General features: G+C 34.5%; 3 protein-coding genes and 1 long non-coding RNA gene across 11 annotated transcripts in view; 3 read left to right on the top strand and 1 right to left on the bottom strand.

Moving 5' to 3' along the window:
- Window positions 1-2,472: 2,472 nt before the first annotated feature.
- On the bottom strand, window positions 2,473-4,141 carry LOC101896273 (methionine synthase reductase). The gene is made up of 2 exons (XM_005178633.4): window positions 3,915-4,141; window positions 2,473-3,834 (listed from the first exon to the last, which is right to left on the bottom strand). The coding sequence occupies exons 1-2, from the start codon at window positions 4,026-4,028 to the stop codon at window positions 2,572-2,574; spliced, it is 1,377 nt and encodes a 458-aa protein (XP_005178690.1). The 5' UTR covers window positions 4,029-4,141; the 3' UTR covers window positions 2,473-2,571.
- Window positions 4,142-4,237: 96 nt separating this feature from the next.
- On the top strand, window positions 4,238-4,903 carry LOC131802779 (uncharacterized). Its single transcript, XR_009342383.1, has 2 exons — window positions 4,238-4,517; window positions 4,591-4,903. It is a non-coding gene; the product is annotated as an uncharacterized LOC131802779 (long non-coding RNA).
- Window positions 4,904-6,324: 1,421 nt separating this feature from the next.
- On the top strand, window positions 6,325-7,594 carry LOC101895297 (tetratricopeptide repeat protein 1). Its single transcript, XM_005178627.4, has 2 exons — window positions 6,325-7,101; window positions 7,161-7,594. Exons 1-2 carry the CDS (start codon window positions 6,530-6,532, stop codon window positions 7,447-7,449), a joined length of 861 nt encoding a protein of 286 aa, XP_005178684.1. The 5' UTR covers window positions 6,325-6,529; the 3' UTR covers window positions 7,450-7,594.
- Window positions 7,595-8,677: 1,083 nt separating this feature from the next.
- The window catches only part of LOC101895466 (FERM, ARHGEF and pleckstrin domain-containing protein 1), a 145,700-nt gene continuing 138,786 nt past the window's right edge, over window positions 8,678-15,591 (top strand). For 3 of the 8 annotated variants that reach the window (XM_059123378.1, XM_020035102.2, XM_059123379.1), the window contains exons 1-2: window positions 8,791-8,972; window positions 13,158-13,369. The gene's annotated coding sequence lies outside the window, so the exon portion shown is untranslated. Of the gene's footprint in view, window positions 8,973-13,157; window positions 13,370-15,591 lie in introns of all 8 variants that reach the window. The other 5 variants (XR_009342382.1, XM_059123381.1, XM_020035103.2 and 2 more) reach the window with 4 other exon arrangements.

The raw sequence follows: 15,591 nt of genomic DNA, 5'->3' as shown, positions 1-15,591 counted from the left end.
CCGTTGGCGAAACAGTGTATGTATAGGTGCACGTTTTCCTATAGCGCACATGTAACGGTACCCACCCATCTTTTACCCACAGAATTGTTTCAAATTTGGTATTTTAGAAGAATTGATAGATGAAAATCCTTGAAGTATAAAATTGTCTATGGAGGTTCCCGTTTTGCTATGGCCCCATATAACGGGCTCACTCACTTTATGGTTTTTTGATAAGTTTAACTGCATTATCCAAACAGTCATACTGGAATATGAAATTTAATCCTTCTCGAAGTCATATCATGCACTCTATGGCAATGTTATTTGGTACGATAGGTACAAATGGTGCAAATTGGTGGAAATCCGCTCTGATCTAAAGCCATAATACGCATTTAAAAAAGGCTCATATTATCTACTTGACATAAATTCCCAATATAAACGTTAATTTTTTACGGGTACCTCTACAAAATGTTCATAGTGGTGTTGGTTAACATAAAGTCGACTTTTGTCTATCTATACTGTTTTCTTTTTAAATTCAGTTTTGTATGGAAACAATTTTCTGGCATCATTTAAATAATAGTTTTTTGCCAAACATAACCGAAATATCAACTGAAAAGTAGACTGTCCTAAATCTTCCTTCTCTCATATACTCTTTTTAGTTTTCCAAAAATATATATCTAATACAATTTGTGTATAAAAACAAAAACAATGCAACAGCATAAATTTTACAATAGCTTCTTGAATTTGAAACGAAAAACATATTTGGAATACAACGCACAATTATATACAATATACATATATACAACAAGAAAAAAAACCTAATTATTATTGTAATACAACTACAACAACAATACATATAACAATTTTATACGAAATGTAGTTTAAAAATGTTCAAAAATCATTTAATCATAACAAAACAAAAAAATTCAAATTAAAATACTAGTTTATTAGTATCGAGAAGAAAAACCAAGAAAAAATTTTAAAGTGCCCTGTAAAAAACATAATTTAAAACAAATTTATATATACATAATAATAAAAAATTATATAGTTTGGCTTTATTCAAATCTGTAGTTATTCTTTAATTTTACTACATATACTATATATATACCATATTATATTATATATTTGTGTATTATAAATTTAAATATATATAGTTAATTTTTTTCTAATGGAACTAATATTAAACGAACTTTTAATAAAACACAAAGAAAATAAAATCCCAAAACTTCCCCCCAACATTTTTTGCCCCAAAAACACCAACTCCACAAAAATTAAAAACACAAACCCCTTTTACGCCCCTTTGAACCATGTATTAGCAACGAAATAAAGTTCTAAATAAAACAGTATTGTTACTGCATTTTTTTCTACAAAAACAAAAAAAGAAAACAATTAATTGAAAATACATACCAATCCAACACATCTACATATAACTAAAATGAAAATCAACCCCTAATTGGGAAATGCAAAATAATACAAATTCAATCAAACAAAACAAAACGAAAAAAAAAACACACACACAAACTTAAACTCTCTCTTTGAGATCATTTATTTGATCGCCATACACACATACATACATATATTATATATGTGAAACCGTAACAATTTCTATGAGAGAACTTAATTAAAAAACAAAAACAAGAAAAAATACGAAAAAGAAAAAGCCTGTTAACGTAAAGTATCTGTATTAATAAACAATATTCCGTTTATATATAAACTATCGTAAAACTTAAAATAAATATAAAAAAAACATAACTAAAAAACTAGAAATTTTCAAAAATAAAGTAAATGATAAACATAAAATTAGTTTTATTTTTTTAAACCTTATGTCCTTCCATCTATTCTTCTACTTCTTCCTTTTTTGTATACAAACTTTTTTCTAGTTGTAATTTTTTGTAAGCTATTTTTAATTTTTGACCCAAACACACACACATACATGCACGTCTAGTTTGTAAAATGTAACCACTTTGTAACAATATTTACGTATACTTTTTTTTGTTAAATATATTCGTTATTTTTAAATTTAATTGTTCTTTTTTTGCATTATAATGGAACATGGGAAATTTACAACATGGCAACACTGGTTTAAACAGCTACGGGACGTTTCGTGTTTTATTTTACTTTCAAACATATTTAGTTTGGTCCATAATTTACAAAAAGTGCAAACCATTCAATTTTATCAAAATGCGTGAAATATGAAAAATTTAATCGACCCCCTGAAGCGTCTATTCGGACTAGATCGTGAGATTTAACGCCTTTTGTAGGACTATGTTAAAGCTCCGATCTTTCCTTCTGATACCTCCCCCACAAAGAGTCAAAGTTTTGAAGAACAAAAACGATCATAAAATCCGAAATAAGCAACCGTTTCTCTCTTCAAATTACACACATCACAATATTTTTATTAACCCAAGGTCTGGTGTGATGATGGAATATATCGGTCCACTCCTTCTGGTACCACCCCCATAAAATGGTGACAATTTTGAGTATCCTTAGAGCTCATAAAACGCCTTAGTTATATTTTAATAATTTATATATTTTTCATCAATATGTATAAAAATATATTACATAACAATTGTTCTAACAAAAAAGATATCAGTTTTAAAGCCATACATCAACTCTGTATTTTCCCTGGGCTTTGTAATCTTTCAACATTTGCCCAGCTTCCGTTTCGGAAATTTGTAATTTTTCATGGAATATTCGACACAAACATGTTTCTATACTCTTGGAGATTTCTCCACCATCTGCACATAGATAGAGCACCGTATCTGGTTGCAACAACAGTTCCACAATATTGGCAGAATTTTCTAACAGCACATCCTGTACATATTGAGGCTGAGAAGAACGCGAAAAGGCTTCCGAAAATGTATTTAGAATATTTTTTGTTTTCCACTTTACTAGGTGATCTCTATGAAGTATCGCTTGTTCTTTGGTGGCCCCAACAAATAAGCAAGTTTGTCCACTTGGAATATTTGATTCTTGTCCGGCGAGTTGCTCTTTGTGTTGCAGGAAACCCAAAAATGGTGCCAATGCCGTTCCAACAGCTATCAATATTTGATTTTTGCCATAATCTTCTTCCACATAACGGAATGTGTTGGCCTCTCTTAAATACATGAGGATTGTAGGATTTTCTTCTTGAATTTTTTCCATTAGAAAACTTGTTGCCACACCAGGTTTGTCGTTCAGGATGGAAAAAATTATTTGTATTTCTTTGTCATCCACCAAGGGACTATTTGCAATAGAATAGGGCCGGGGCAAAAGTCTGGGTAAGTGTTCTATGAGTAGAGCCAGAGGTGGCCTACATGTATGGCAAATTTCCAAAATATCCAGCAGCGTAAAACCTCTGCTCATTATCAAATCATTGTACAATGTCGTGGCTTCTTTTGAGGATAAACATTTAAGAAATGATTTTTCGTCATTATCACTACAATAATTGGCTAGACTACTTAATAACTGTTTCTTGAGTACACCTCTAATGTTGATGCAATCTCTCAATAATTCCCGTGGTGTACTTGTGGAGGGTATGTGCATTGGCACTTTTACTGTTTTCTTTGTACACAAAGGATTAACTTTAATGTGACACTTCACATCAGCTTCATCGTTCAAATCCAAGTTGTACAACAAGTTTTCGACTTCTTTTCTGGGATTACAGGGCAGAATAGCTATTGTATCACCAGGTTGCCAACTTATGCCGGTTTTTTCAATATTTAATGTTATTTCGGCAATTGATTTATTGATATTCTCCTCAGGATTTGATTCGAGCAAGACTTTGCTTTCTTTAATTGGAACTTCAAAGAGTTGAGAAGCTGCAAAGGGATACACTAAATTCGTGCATTTTTGTTGGCCATGTCCTTTCGATGGTGTCTAAAAAAAGGAGACAAATTGAGATGGTGTGCTGATGTAAAAAACAGATTAATGACGGTACTATGTATTTCACAACTTACCACATGTTCCTCATCAAACACCACTTCCAAATTGGAATCCGATAATGCTTTAGCCTCTGTGTATGATTTTAGTATAAAGTCGTGGATGTTAATTGGACTCCTTGTCGCATCCATGATAGTGCTGGGAATTTCTCTATGTACTCTTAATCCCCAAATCAAATCTCCTCCAAAGATGAAAATACCACGCACTGTACAAACAAAAGTAAAAAGAGTAGGGGTTTCTAGATAGAAAAGAGATTAACCAAGGTCTTAGTAAATCGATTTGATTTCTGTAATTTTTGCACAAGTTATCGATAACACTAAGAGTTAATGTTAACAGCCAGTTCCACGATATCGAAAGAACACGTTCGCACAACTTTTACACGACAAACAGCTGTTTTCCGTTCCACTAAAATCCATCAGAACGAAAATTTGCACGAAAATCAAAGCGAACGAAAACGTAAGCATTTCAGTGTAATTTTGCGTTCCACTATCTTTTTTCTTTCGTACGCATGCGAACACAAATGTCAAAATCAGTCACTTGTGTGTTTGCTATCGTATAATAACAATTAAGGAAAATTGTTTTAACATAAACATTGCTTGATTGAAAATGGAAACAAAAATGTAAGTAAAAATAATAAATGCAATTTAATATGTGAAAAACAAATATATATTTTTTTTATTTTCTCAATTCCAGCACGAAAAAATCATCAACTACACAGCTGCGGGCACTAGTTGAGTATATGGAGGAGAATCCTGTGTTCGCCAGAGGAGTGCCAATTTTTGGAAGCAGCAGAAGAAGTTTTAAATCGGGGCGGATTTGGGTAGTTCTGCAACCGGGCACCCACATCTCTTCCATCATATCCAAAAGAGCCCGAAAACTTCCTTCGACACACCAAAATTGGACACAAACCTAGAAAAAATCATTTTTTATTATTTCAAAAATGTAAAAATACAATCATACTTACTGGTTGTTAGGTACTTCAAATAAATTCGAAGCATCTCTTAAATGCCTCCGTGGCACATTTTGAACCTCCTTCACATCATCCATAAAAAATAGGACTACGGAAATATTCTTTTTTTTATTTTCTAAGAGCACAAATGGTTTGAACACAATCACTAGAAATTTTATTTTGTTTGTTTATTTACAATTTGTTTGTTTACAACTGAAATGTCAGTTAAGACAGAGCCACTGCTGCTTTTTCGCGTTTAAATTAGACATTTGGCGCTTTTTTTGCCTTATTTCGAGATTAATTTTTCCAAAAAAATATTTAGCAACACTGAATCACGTAAGGCTATGCGAAAGAAAGAACGAAAGTTAGTGGAACGCATTCTTATACGAAAGTGAGTGAGTAACCTTCGTTCGCACAAATTTTCTTTCGAGATCGTGGAACAGGCTGTAAATTACCATTTTACGCGTTAAAAACCACCAATAAAAAAAAAACAACCACACGGAGACGTTGAGTATTGCTAAACCCGTCTTCTATTTACTATGATTTTTAACAAACGTCGGATATTAGGTAGACCTGGGCCTCAATTCATGTTCTATGAAAATGTGAAATAAAAACTTTTATAAAGAAAGGAACTGTCAAATGAAAACTTTTATGAAGGAAATATTTTTCATTTCATATTTTCATAAAACAAGAATCCAGCCCCTGTAGTGGAATTCTGTAACTCATTTTCTGAGTTACCGAAAAAATCGGTAAAATTCAAATGCTTATAATTTTGATAATTAACGAAATTTTTCGTTAAGCCAGCGACGAAATGAAAGTCGTCGCTAAGACCTGCCTATAGATACCGTTGTTGTCAACACTTCTTATTTATATGTGATGTAACTACCCGTATTATTTTGCCATGGCTATTTTTTTGTAAGGCTGCAAATATATAAAGAGCATATTTGGCAAGCTTAAGGCTGGAAATACATAAAGCGCTTATTTGGCTGGCTTAAGTCATCGGCTGGCTTCTTCGTAGATGAACAAAGGAGTTTTAGGTTGACTTAGTTCGATTTTGGCCCTAAGCTCCTTTGTTCATTTCCGAAGAAGCCAGCCGATGACTTAAGCCATCCAAATATGCTCTTTATGTATTTCCAGCCTAAGTCATCGGCTTGCTTCTTCGTAGATGAACAAAGTAGTTTTAGGTTGACATAGTGCGATTTTGGCCCTAGGCTCCTTTGTTCATTCCCGAAGAAGCCAGCCGATGACTTAAGCCAGCCAGTTAAGCGATTTATGTATTTCCACCCTAACTCAAAAAATGAGTTCGAAAATCCAACAACTAGTTAGCTGTTTCTTTGATCAAACATCGACTACTAGATCCCTAATTTTTCTTGTTTCATCTGGACGGCGTCATTTCAATAAAGGGCGGACTTCGAATTAATAAAATCGGGTTATGCATTCCACTCATTCGTAAACAACAGAGGTCCCTCGGGGATTTTGCTTTCTCGTTCTTTTTTATCGGGCATTTCTTTTTGATTTCTTATTTGTTCCGTTGGGGACGTCTTTCATTTTGGTTTCCCAAAATGAGGTGGAGGAAACTTCTAGAAAAGAAGGGCGAACTTTGACGGACGTGTGCGAAGAAGGCGTAATTTGTAATTTTGTGTTTTCTCTTGGAAACTTGTAGAAAAAGAAAACAAAAACAACATGCCAGAAATTACAGAATTAGTTGACAGTGATGATGAGTTTCAAGATGCCGTTAATGAACCAACTCCAACTCCCAAGCCAGCATCTGATGATGCCACAGTCAAGACAAACTCATCCATTGTTGAAGAAATTATTAAACAACAAAGCGGTATAGGCGATTTAAAACTAGACGATGGCACCCCACATGCTGGTCAAGAGCAGGAGGAGGAGACGGCCAGCTGTAGTAATGACAACAAAGAGGGCCCTGTGTATTTGCATGATGAAGTTGACGAGGAAGCCCTTAAGGAACGAGAGAAAACAATGAGCCCCGAAGAGTTGGAGGCCAATAAAGAAAAAGCTCTAAAAATGAAATTGGAAGCCAATGAATTGTTTAAAAATGATGAGTCAGAACGTGCCATCGACATTTATACCGAGGCGTTGGGTGTTTGTCCCACAAAATATACAAAGGATCGTGCGGTGTTATATGCCAATAGAGCGGCGGCCAAAATAAAAATCGAGAATAAAAAAGCGGCAATCGAAGATTGCACCAAGGCCATTGAACTGTGGCCGGAATACGTTAGGGCGCTGATGAGGTATGGTAGTTTTGTTGATTTTCTCTAGATTTAGTTGTTTGATGTTTTATTGCCTTTAGGCGCGCCAAGCTGTATGAGCATGAAGACAAATTGGATGAAGCCTTGGCTGATTATAAGCGCGCCTTTGAATTGGATCCTGGTCAACATGAAGCTCGCGAAGCCATGATTCGCCTACCACCACTTATCACCGAGCGTAATGAACGTCTAAAGGGGGAAATGATGGAGAAACTTAAAGACCTGGGAAATTTGATATTGAAACCCTTCGGTTTGTCTACATCAAATTTCCAAATGCAACAAGATCCAGCTACCGGTGGTTATTCCATTAATTTTAATCAAAATCCCAGCTAGAAACATTAGCTTGATGGCCAAAGATTTACGTTCTATTAATTTTATGTGTAATTATGTAAAAAAAGGAAATTTGATTTTTCTCAACTAGAGATTAGAGCGCAAATAGCGTTTGTGGCGTGATAAAATAAAAGCTTACAAAACAGAATTTACTTAATTTAATGATGCATAGCTTGTTTTTCAGCGGATAAGACCTTATGACAAAAATTTTATTACATTTATTGCATCTTTTAGTTATGGTACGGATGTGTTTGTTGTGGAATAACCAATACTGGTGATTTTAACTTTAAAATTTATTATATGTTTTGTTTGTAATGAAGAACGCAATATGAATTCCCCTATAATTTAATTTATTTTAGAAATATATAAAAATCTAGAAGTATCCATGAATATAACCCAAAAATGTATTAATAAAATTATAAATGTAATTGGATGCACTAACGTTTTTATCCGATGTGGATCCTCCTAGCATTGTTTAATAATTTGTAAGAAGGTCTCGGAGTGGTATCGAAGTTAATCCTTTACGCACAAAGAAGACAGTGCCAATGCACATACTCTGAATAGGAAGATATTAAAAAGAACATCCTGTAGAACAATTTCTTTGAAAATATTTCTAATGACTGACAGACGACCTTTAATACATTCTTACGCACAATTATCGTAATTATTAAAAATTACATACATTATTAATATTATTACTATACTTGGCATAAATTTTCAAATTAAATTAAATTATTAAACGTTTAAAAATAAATTCAAGGGATCAACAGATTGAAAAGTCACTCTCTGTAGGGATCAACAGATTGAAAACCGTATACTACTAGGGAACAACCGGCTGAAAATGACTATTTATAGGGTTCAACAGATCGAGAAATGAACCTTCTTATGGGAATCAAATAAAAACAAAAGCAGCTGCTTGAATTTTCTCATTTCCTGTAGATCTCCCTCTCTAAACCATGTATTGCCAACCATTGTAATCGATTAGGCAGAGAGTTGCCAAAGACAAGGGGCGGCTTCCGCTCGGTTAAATAAAAAGCGCTTGCGTTTAGCAATAAAAATAAAACAAAATAAGTTATGGCTATGTTAACATAAAAAAAAAACATTTATACCAATAATTTCTAGAATTAAATACTCTATTACGTATTATTTCGACATAATTTCTTGTAGTTTTAGTAAATTTTTATCCTCAAACTCATGCCATGAATCGCCCACAATGACGCTCAACGCTTGGAATGTAACTTTAACGAGCCAACTAACAAATACCTCTACACAAATGCCATGCATTGCCATAGTCAATGAAAAAATCTGTCCAACATCTGTGTTAGCCCATGGCAAGGCATATTGTTCGTTCACATCGCAGTCATTTCGTAGCAGTGAGACCGTGAACGGGTGTGTTTTCAAGAGATAAAATAATACGCTGCGTGACAAGAAAAAAACAAGAAGAATTTTTTACACTAGATCTGGTGTGAAACAGCAAAGAAAAGTGTAGAATAAGAAAATTCAGTGCAAAAATTTACATTGAAAATGTAATGAAATTATGGAAAATTTATATGCAAATTATAGTGTGTTTTGTTGTGATAAAATTGTGATAAGAATTTTCAAAAAATTACACCAAATTATGGGAGTTTTTGAAGAAAACATGAATCTTTGCAAAAAATCAAATAAGAAAAAAAAAAAAAATAGAATGAAAAAAAGAATTCCTATATATGTATATCTATATATGTGTGTGTGTCAGTGTAGGGTCGGTCGTTTGGGGTGCGTGTATTTGTAGTGAGTGACTGATGTGCGTGTGTTTTATTTGGGTGTGAGAGAGCGTGCGATAGAGAGAAAGAGAGCAATGCAAGTGTGGCTGTGTGTTTGTCTTCTCAAGACCCGACTCGTTGTGTATACGTGAAAAATTTCTTTACAAAACCCTACCCTTGATTAACAAAAAAATAAGAAATACAAAATAAACCAATAACAACGCTAAGCCATCAATGACAACATGAGAAAATAACAATAACAACGAGGTGTAATGGCCAAAAAATCAAATAGTGTGTCAAGTAGAGAAGACCTACATATCTGTGTCTCAAAGAAATTAGTTTGTCGCTAATGTGGTGTTAATGTTTTTGTTCAAATAAAATTATTATTCAACTCAGTTATTTGTTTGCTAATTGCGGAAAATAAACGGTGAAATAAAGAAAGCAAAACAGTCAAATCCATTATCGGCTGTGATGTTAACAAATTAATTATTGATTTTTCTCTCCCAATTGTTGTTATCGTATTTTGTTTGCTAATCATTATCATTTACCATCCATTAAAAAGTGTTTCCATTTCCTTTGGAAATAACCAAAAAAGTTTAAGGCACCCTTTAAAAGCCATATTGCCATCTGAGGGAAACAAGTGTTTTTGTGTTTCCTATTTCCTATTTACATGGATTGATTCAACCCATTTTGTGTTGTGTTTAGTGGAAAGAAATGACAAATTGTTCGTTATTTACTATGAAACTCCTTCTTTTGTTGGTGTTGCGTTGCTGTTGTTTTGCTTTATTTTCCCCCCATCTAACGCACACACACATTTACTCTCTGAGTGCTCCAACACAGTTAGTAAATACTCTCTTTCTCAAAAATGTCAATGTTGTATTGTTGCTCACTTCATTAACGGATAGAGTGACAATTAGTGCTGCCAACTTTTTGGAATTGCAAAAACGCAAACTTTGCCCATAACGGCTATATCCGGTGAATTGACATGAAATACGGCAGTTAACAAATGTCAGCGGAACCGGCATTTACTTGCGTCGAACAAAAATATATATTTGCATAAATATCTAAACATAAAATAAAATAACGTGAAATAGATTTGGTGTTAAAATAAATTGGAATATAATAAAAATTCATGAAATTTTCTCAGCGGACAATTGAAAGTTTAGACTTATTGCATCATTTTGAAAAAAAAATATGTAGCAATAAAAAAGATAATAAAAAATATTGAATTTACCAATAAATAATAAGTTTCAGTGAATAAACGATTTTTGGAAAAAGGGAAAGGAAATTTGCAATTATTTTCTTATTGGAGTTTTTTTGTAGGGGCAAAGCCGACAGCCATAACATAAAACTGACAGCCATATTACATAAAATATTCAATGTACATTATGAGCGAAATAAAAAATACGAAAGAAGTGTGTCTATTTCAGTTATTTAATATTGTTATAATTCATTTTTAAACGGATAAATTCGAAAATTATTCAACTCTAGAGACAACTTATTACATTCACTTTGTCCAGCATAACATAGAAATTCTCTGTTTTTCCCATCTCAAACCGACATCTCTCAACTTCTAGCAATGCAGATTTGAAAATCTGTTATAGATTTGGAAAAATTTTCGATCGTAAATTTCAGAATTTTAAATTTGTTTCGAAAAGAACAATTCCCCAGGACACGCAGAGTGAGAAGAGAAACCGGCTGTTCTGTTCGGGCGATTCAATACTCAAATTCGGATCGAAGGACCAAATGTAAAAAATGAGAGGAGAAATCAACCGTGCTGTTCGGGTGTAGATTCAATTCAAACCCGGCTCGAAGAACCAAATGTAAAAATGAGATTTGCAACTACACCCGAACAAAGCGGTAGTGCTTTTCTTCTTATTTCTCTTCTCAAAACCTTAGAGAACGTAAATGTACTCTTGCTGTTTCTCTTGAAAAAGTAAGACATAAGACGTTTGTCTCTTTTATCACAATATTTTTATTAACTCAAGGTCTGCTGTGAAGAGGGAATATATCGGTTCACTCCTTCTGGTACCTCCCCCACAAAGGTTCAAAATGTTAAATATTCATGAAGCTCATCCGATTCCATTCAGACTTGGCACATCTCAATATTTCCATCAACACAAAATCTCTTATAAAGATGGCAGAGATCGGACCATTCCTTTTGGTATCTCCCTCACAAAGGGTCAATGTTTTGAATAACCAAAACGATTATAAAATACGAAAAAAGCATTTGGCTCTCTTTAAATTACACACATCACAATATATGTATTAAGCCAAGGTCTGGGGTGAAGATGGAATATATCGGTTCTCTCCTTCTGGTACCTCCCCCACAAAAGGGTCAAAATTTTGAATATACATGAAGCTCAAAAAACGAGAAATTATCACCCGATTCTATTCAGACTTGCTACATCTCAATATTTCCATTAACACAAGATCTCTTATAAAGATGGTAGAGATCGGACCATTCGTTTTGGTACCTCCTCCACAAAGGATCAAAGTTTTAAATAACCAAAACGATTATAAAATCCGAAATAAGCATCCGATTCTCTTTAAATCACATAAATCACAATATTTTTATTAACCCAAGGTCTGGTGTGAAAATGGAATATATCGGTTCTATCCTTTTAGTATTCGCAAAAGGGTCAAAATTATAAATATTCATAAGGCTCATAAGACACGAAATTTGTATCAGATTCCATTCAGACTTGGCACATCTCAGTATTTTTACCACCACAAGATTTGTTGTAAAGATGATAGAGATCGGACCATTCCTCATATAAAGTATAGGAAGTAGTCGACATAGTCCAAATATGGCACATTGTAATATTTATATCCGTCTTAGTTGAGATACAAATTGGTCAATATGTATTGGCCAACTGCTTCGGAACCTCCTCCATAAAGGGTCAACAGTTTCAATTATCATAACCCAAGGCTGGGGGTATACATATGTCGGCAAAATCGACTGATACTATTTTACTTGTATTAATAATTTTAATCGATATTTGTCGGTAACTCTAAAATATGAGTTAGAGAATCGCGCATTTTTGTCCATGTCCTAGGTTCCCCTAGACTCTCATAACTAAATTGAGACCTGGCATATGCGTTATATAAATATATTTTGGATATACAGTAATTCTTACACTAAATAATGTTAAAAATCCCTAATCAACCCGCAAAAATCACCAAATTGGCCACACTGTTTATGGGTGTCATATTTCCAACATTTTTCATTGTTGTATCTCCTTGACGTGTCGTCGTCGTGTGTGTGTATGTGTAATTAAATGTGTTACATTTTTTTGGCGGAGAAGCAAAACAAAAAACCTTTTTTCTTATTGTGTCAGCCAGAGCTAGCTAGTTTACAAGGACATTAATAGCTTGCGGATACATAGCCCGCATTTGAGAAACAAAAAAAGTAAAAATTGCTGAAACCTTAACAAAAAAACAAAATCTAGCAAAAAAAGACGACTAAGATTCATGTTGACAACCTTAGAAAAAATGTGTAACAAAACGAACATGAGAGAGTTATTTTGTGTGTGCGGGAGAGAATGAGGCAGAGAGAGAACAACATGATACAAGGCGCGTAGGTGTGAGAGCTAAATTCATTCATACAAATAACTGAGCTGAACCAATAAGCCAGCCAGCCATCCAGCCAGCGGAAAGTAAGCCTGGCCGAAAATTAATAGTACTACAAAAATATATAACACAAGAGCAACAATAACAAGAAAAACCAAGAGGAAGCACAAGGCAATTAGTGTTGCCATCCTCCTCGTTGATAGGTGATTGGTGTTATCAATTACCCATTTGCATTGCTGATCCTGTTTCACCTTGATTACCGTTATTCGTGTGCGAGTGTGTTTTTGTTTTATTTTTTCCGCGTTTCCCTATATGTGTGTGTGTTAGTGTGCGTGTATGTGTTTATACGTGTTTCCTCTAATATAAATGTCCCATTTTTTTCAACTCCTTGTGCAGAGAGACAAACGAAAAAAAAACAAAACTAAAGAAGTGAAAGTTTGAATATTATCACTGACGTCGAACAGAGAAACAAGAACAACAATCAAACAGCAACAATTGCAGCAACAACTCTACGATTATCATCATCAGGTGCATTTCTTGTTTTCGTTACCCCTCTCCTGTTTTGCTGTCTGTCTCCTAGAGAACCTATCAGTTTGTCTTATCAAATGGTAAGTAAATATGTATTGAGCTGTAATATTCGACATATTTTCTCTTTGAAGGTGTTAGATTGAATTTTGTAGTGTTAGCCCCTCAGTTTTTTGGTGAACGAGGGGACATGAATTGTAAAAATTTAATTTATTTATGCATTTTTTTAAAGCATTCTTAACAATTTTACCAGGCCTTTGGCAGTTTGTCTCCCAGGTTTTTTTTGTCCTGCTGTACAAGTTATCCCTCTGTCTGTCTGTCTGTTCCTGTACTCCAAGGGGCTTATCATTAGTTTACAATTCTGTGCGCATAAAATACAGATTCTTGTTTTGTTGCTTCCTCTGTTTTTCTTGTTTTTTTTTTTCTTCGGGTTTGTTTGTCCCTTCAAATCCAGGTCATTGAATCTGTGTGCGTGTGTGTGTGTGATGTGGTGGTAGTAGTACTAAGAGAAAACTACGTGTTTTCATTTATTTCATTGTGTTTTTAAAGGAATTCTATATAATAATTTAAAAGGCAGAAGGATACACAATAAGGATAATTCACAATTTATGGGGCATGCAGAGAGTGAAGATAATTTATCTATATTATGTGCGATCAGGTGATTTTCTAGGATGGTGGAATTTTGTGGTGATGTCGTATTTTCTTCTTCTACGAAACGATTATGTCCTGTGGCGTTGCAGGTATATCGTGATTATTTTTTGTGCGAAGAATTTCGAAGTCTAGTGAAGTATAACATGATGTGGAAGTCAGATGAAATTGTAGGGTCTTCCACAGCTAAAAAATATGAGAATGATGTTCTTTTCGGAAAATTCATATTAAATTGATGCACTCCGAACCACACCTCTACACTGGGCCTATACTAATTTCACCTATGTGTCTTTAACCAGTACAAGTTAAATAGCATCAGGTTTTGCCGACAGATGTATACCCCAGCTTTGAGTTACGTTTACAGGATGATATAAAAAAACTGCAACAAAGTCAAGGCTGTTATGGCGGACCACACCATCACCATGGCCGGCGTTTGAGTTATGGTGGCCAACCGAAGGTGCACATTTTTAGCTTGGCTTTACCCTGACCTCAATAGCTTTATCCCGAGCTCATTTTTCAATATTTGCCGAATGGAAGATTGCGATATGTTCAGCTCACTAGCCATTTTTCGCCCACTGCTACGCGGGTTTCGATCAAGTCGCTTCTTTACCTTTCGAACCACTTCTGCTGATGTTGCTGTTTTCTTCCGTCCACTTCTGCATGGAATCGGATGTTAATTCCGATTTTTAAGAGCTTTACTGATATTCAAAATTTTAACGCATTGTGGGGGAGATACCAGAAGGAGTGGACCGATATATTCCATCTTCACAGCAGACCATGTGTTAGTAAAAATAATGGGATGTGTGAAATATGAAGACAACCGAATGCTAACTTCGGATTTTATGTTCGTTTTAGTTGTTAAAAACTTTGACCGTTTGTGGTGGAAGTACCAGAAGGACTGGTCCGATCTCTACCATCTTTATAAAATATCTTGTGTTGACGGAAGTATTGAGATGTTCCAAGTCTGAATGGAATCAATTGTTAATTTCGCGTTCTATGACCTTCATGGATATTTGAAATTTTGACCCTTTGTGGGGGAGGTACTTGATGGAGTGGACCGATATTTTTAATTTTCGCATCTGACCTAGCATTGATGCAAATACTAGAATTATCCTTTCTCTTTCTGTGTTCTAAAATATTTTCTTTGACCATTTCAACCTTTGTGGGGGAGGTATCAGAAGGAGTGGACCGATATTGCCCATCTCCGAACTCGATCTAATTTCGATAATAATATTACGATGTACCAAATTTCGACCGTATCCACCCCCTTCTCTAGGCATATGGCTGAGTGTATAATCAGATATTACCAATATTCGATTGTGTCATTCTCTTCCTCATCCTCACACCGCCTGCAGTATTCGGCGTTAGAGTTATCCCATCTGAACATTTTTGATCGTAAGTGACAGTGGCTTGTAATCCGAAACGACGATATATGATTCATTATTAATAGATGCTGAGGCAGATTTGTTTTGATATCTTGCGCCGTGGTTCGTTGTAGCAGCTCGCTTTGACTTTCTCTCTGAAAAGTTTTCACGTCAATACCTCAGGTTCTCAGGTCAATACCTTTCGATATTTGCAAGTCCTGTAAGGACTTTCAGGTTAATAATCGTGGATATTTTACAAAGTATTTTTAAGGACCTCTGGATCTGACCCTCAA

The sequence above is a fragment of the Musca domestica genome, unplaced genomic scaffold, assembly GCF_030504385.1.
Source record: "Musca domestica strain aabys unplaced genomic scaffold, Musca_domestica.polishedcontigs.V.1.1 24, whole genome shotgun sequence".
NCBI lineage: Eukaryota > Metazoa > Arthropoda > Insecta > Diptera > Muscidae > Musca > Musca domestica.
Note: the sequence above shows the minus strand (reverse complement) of the source record. Positions and strands in the feature narration are given on the sequence as shown.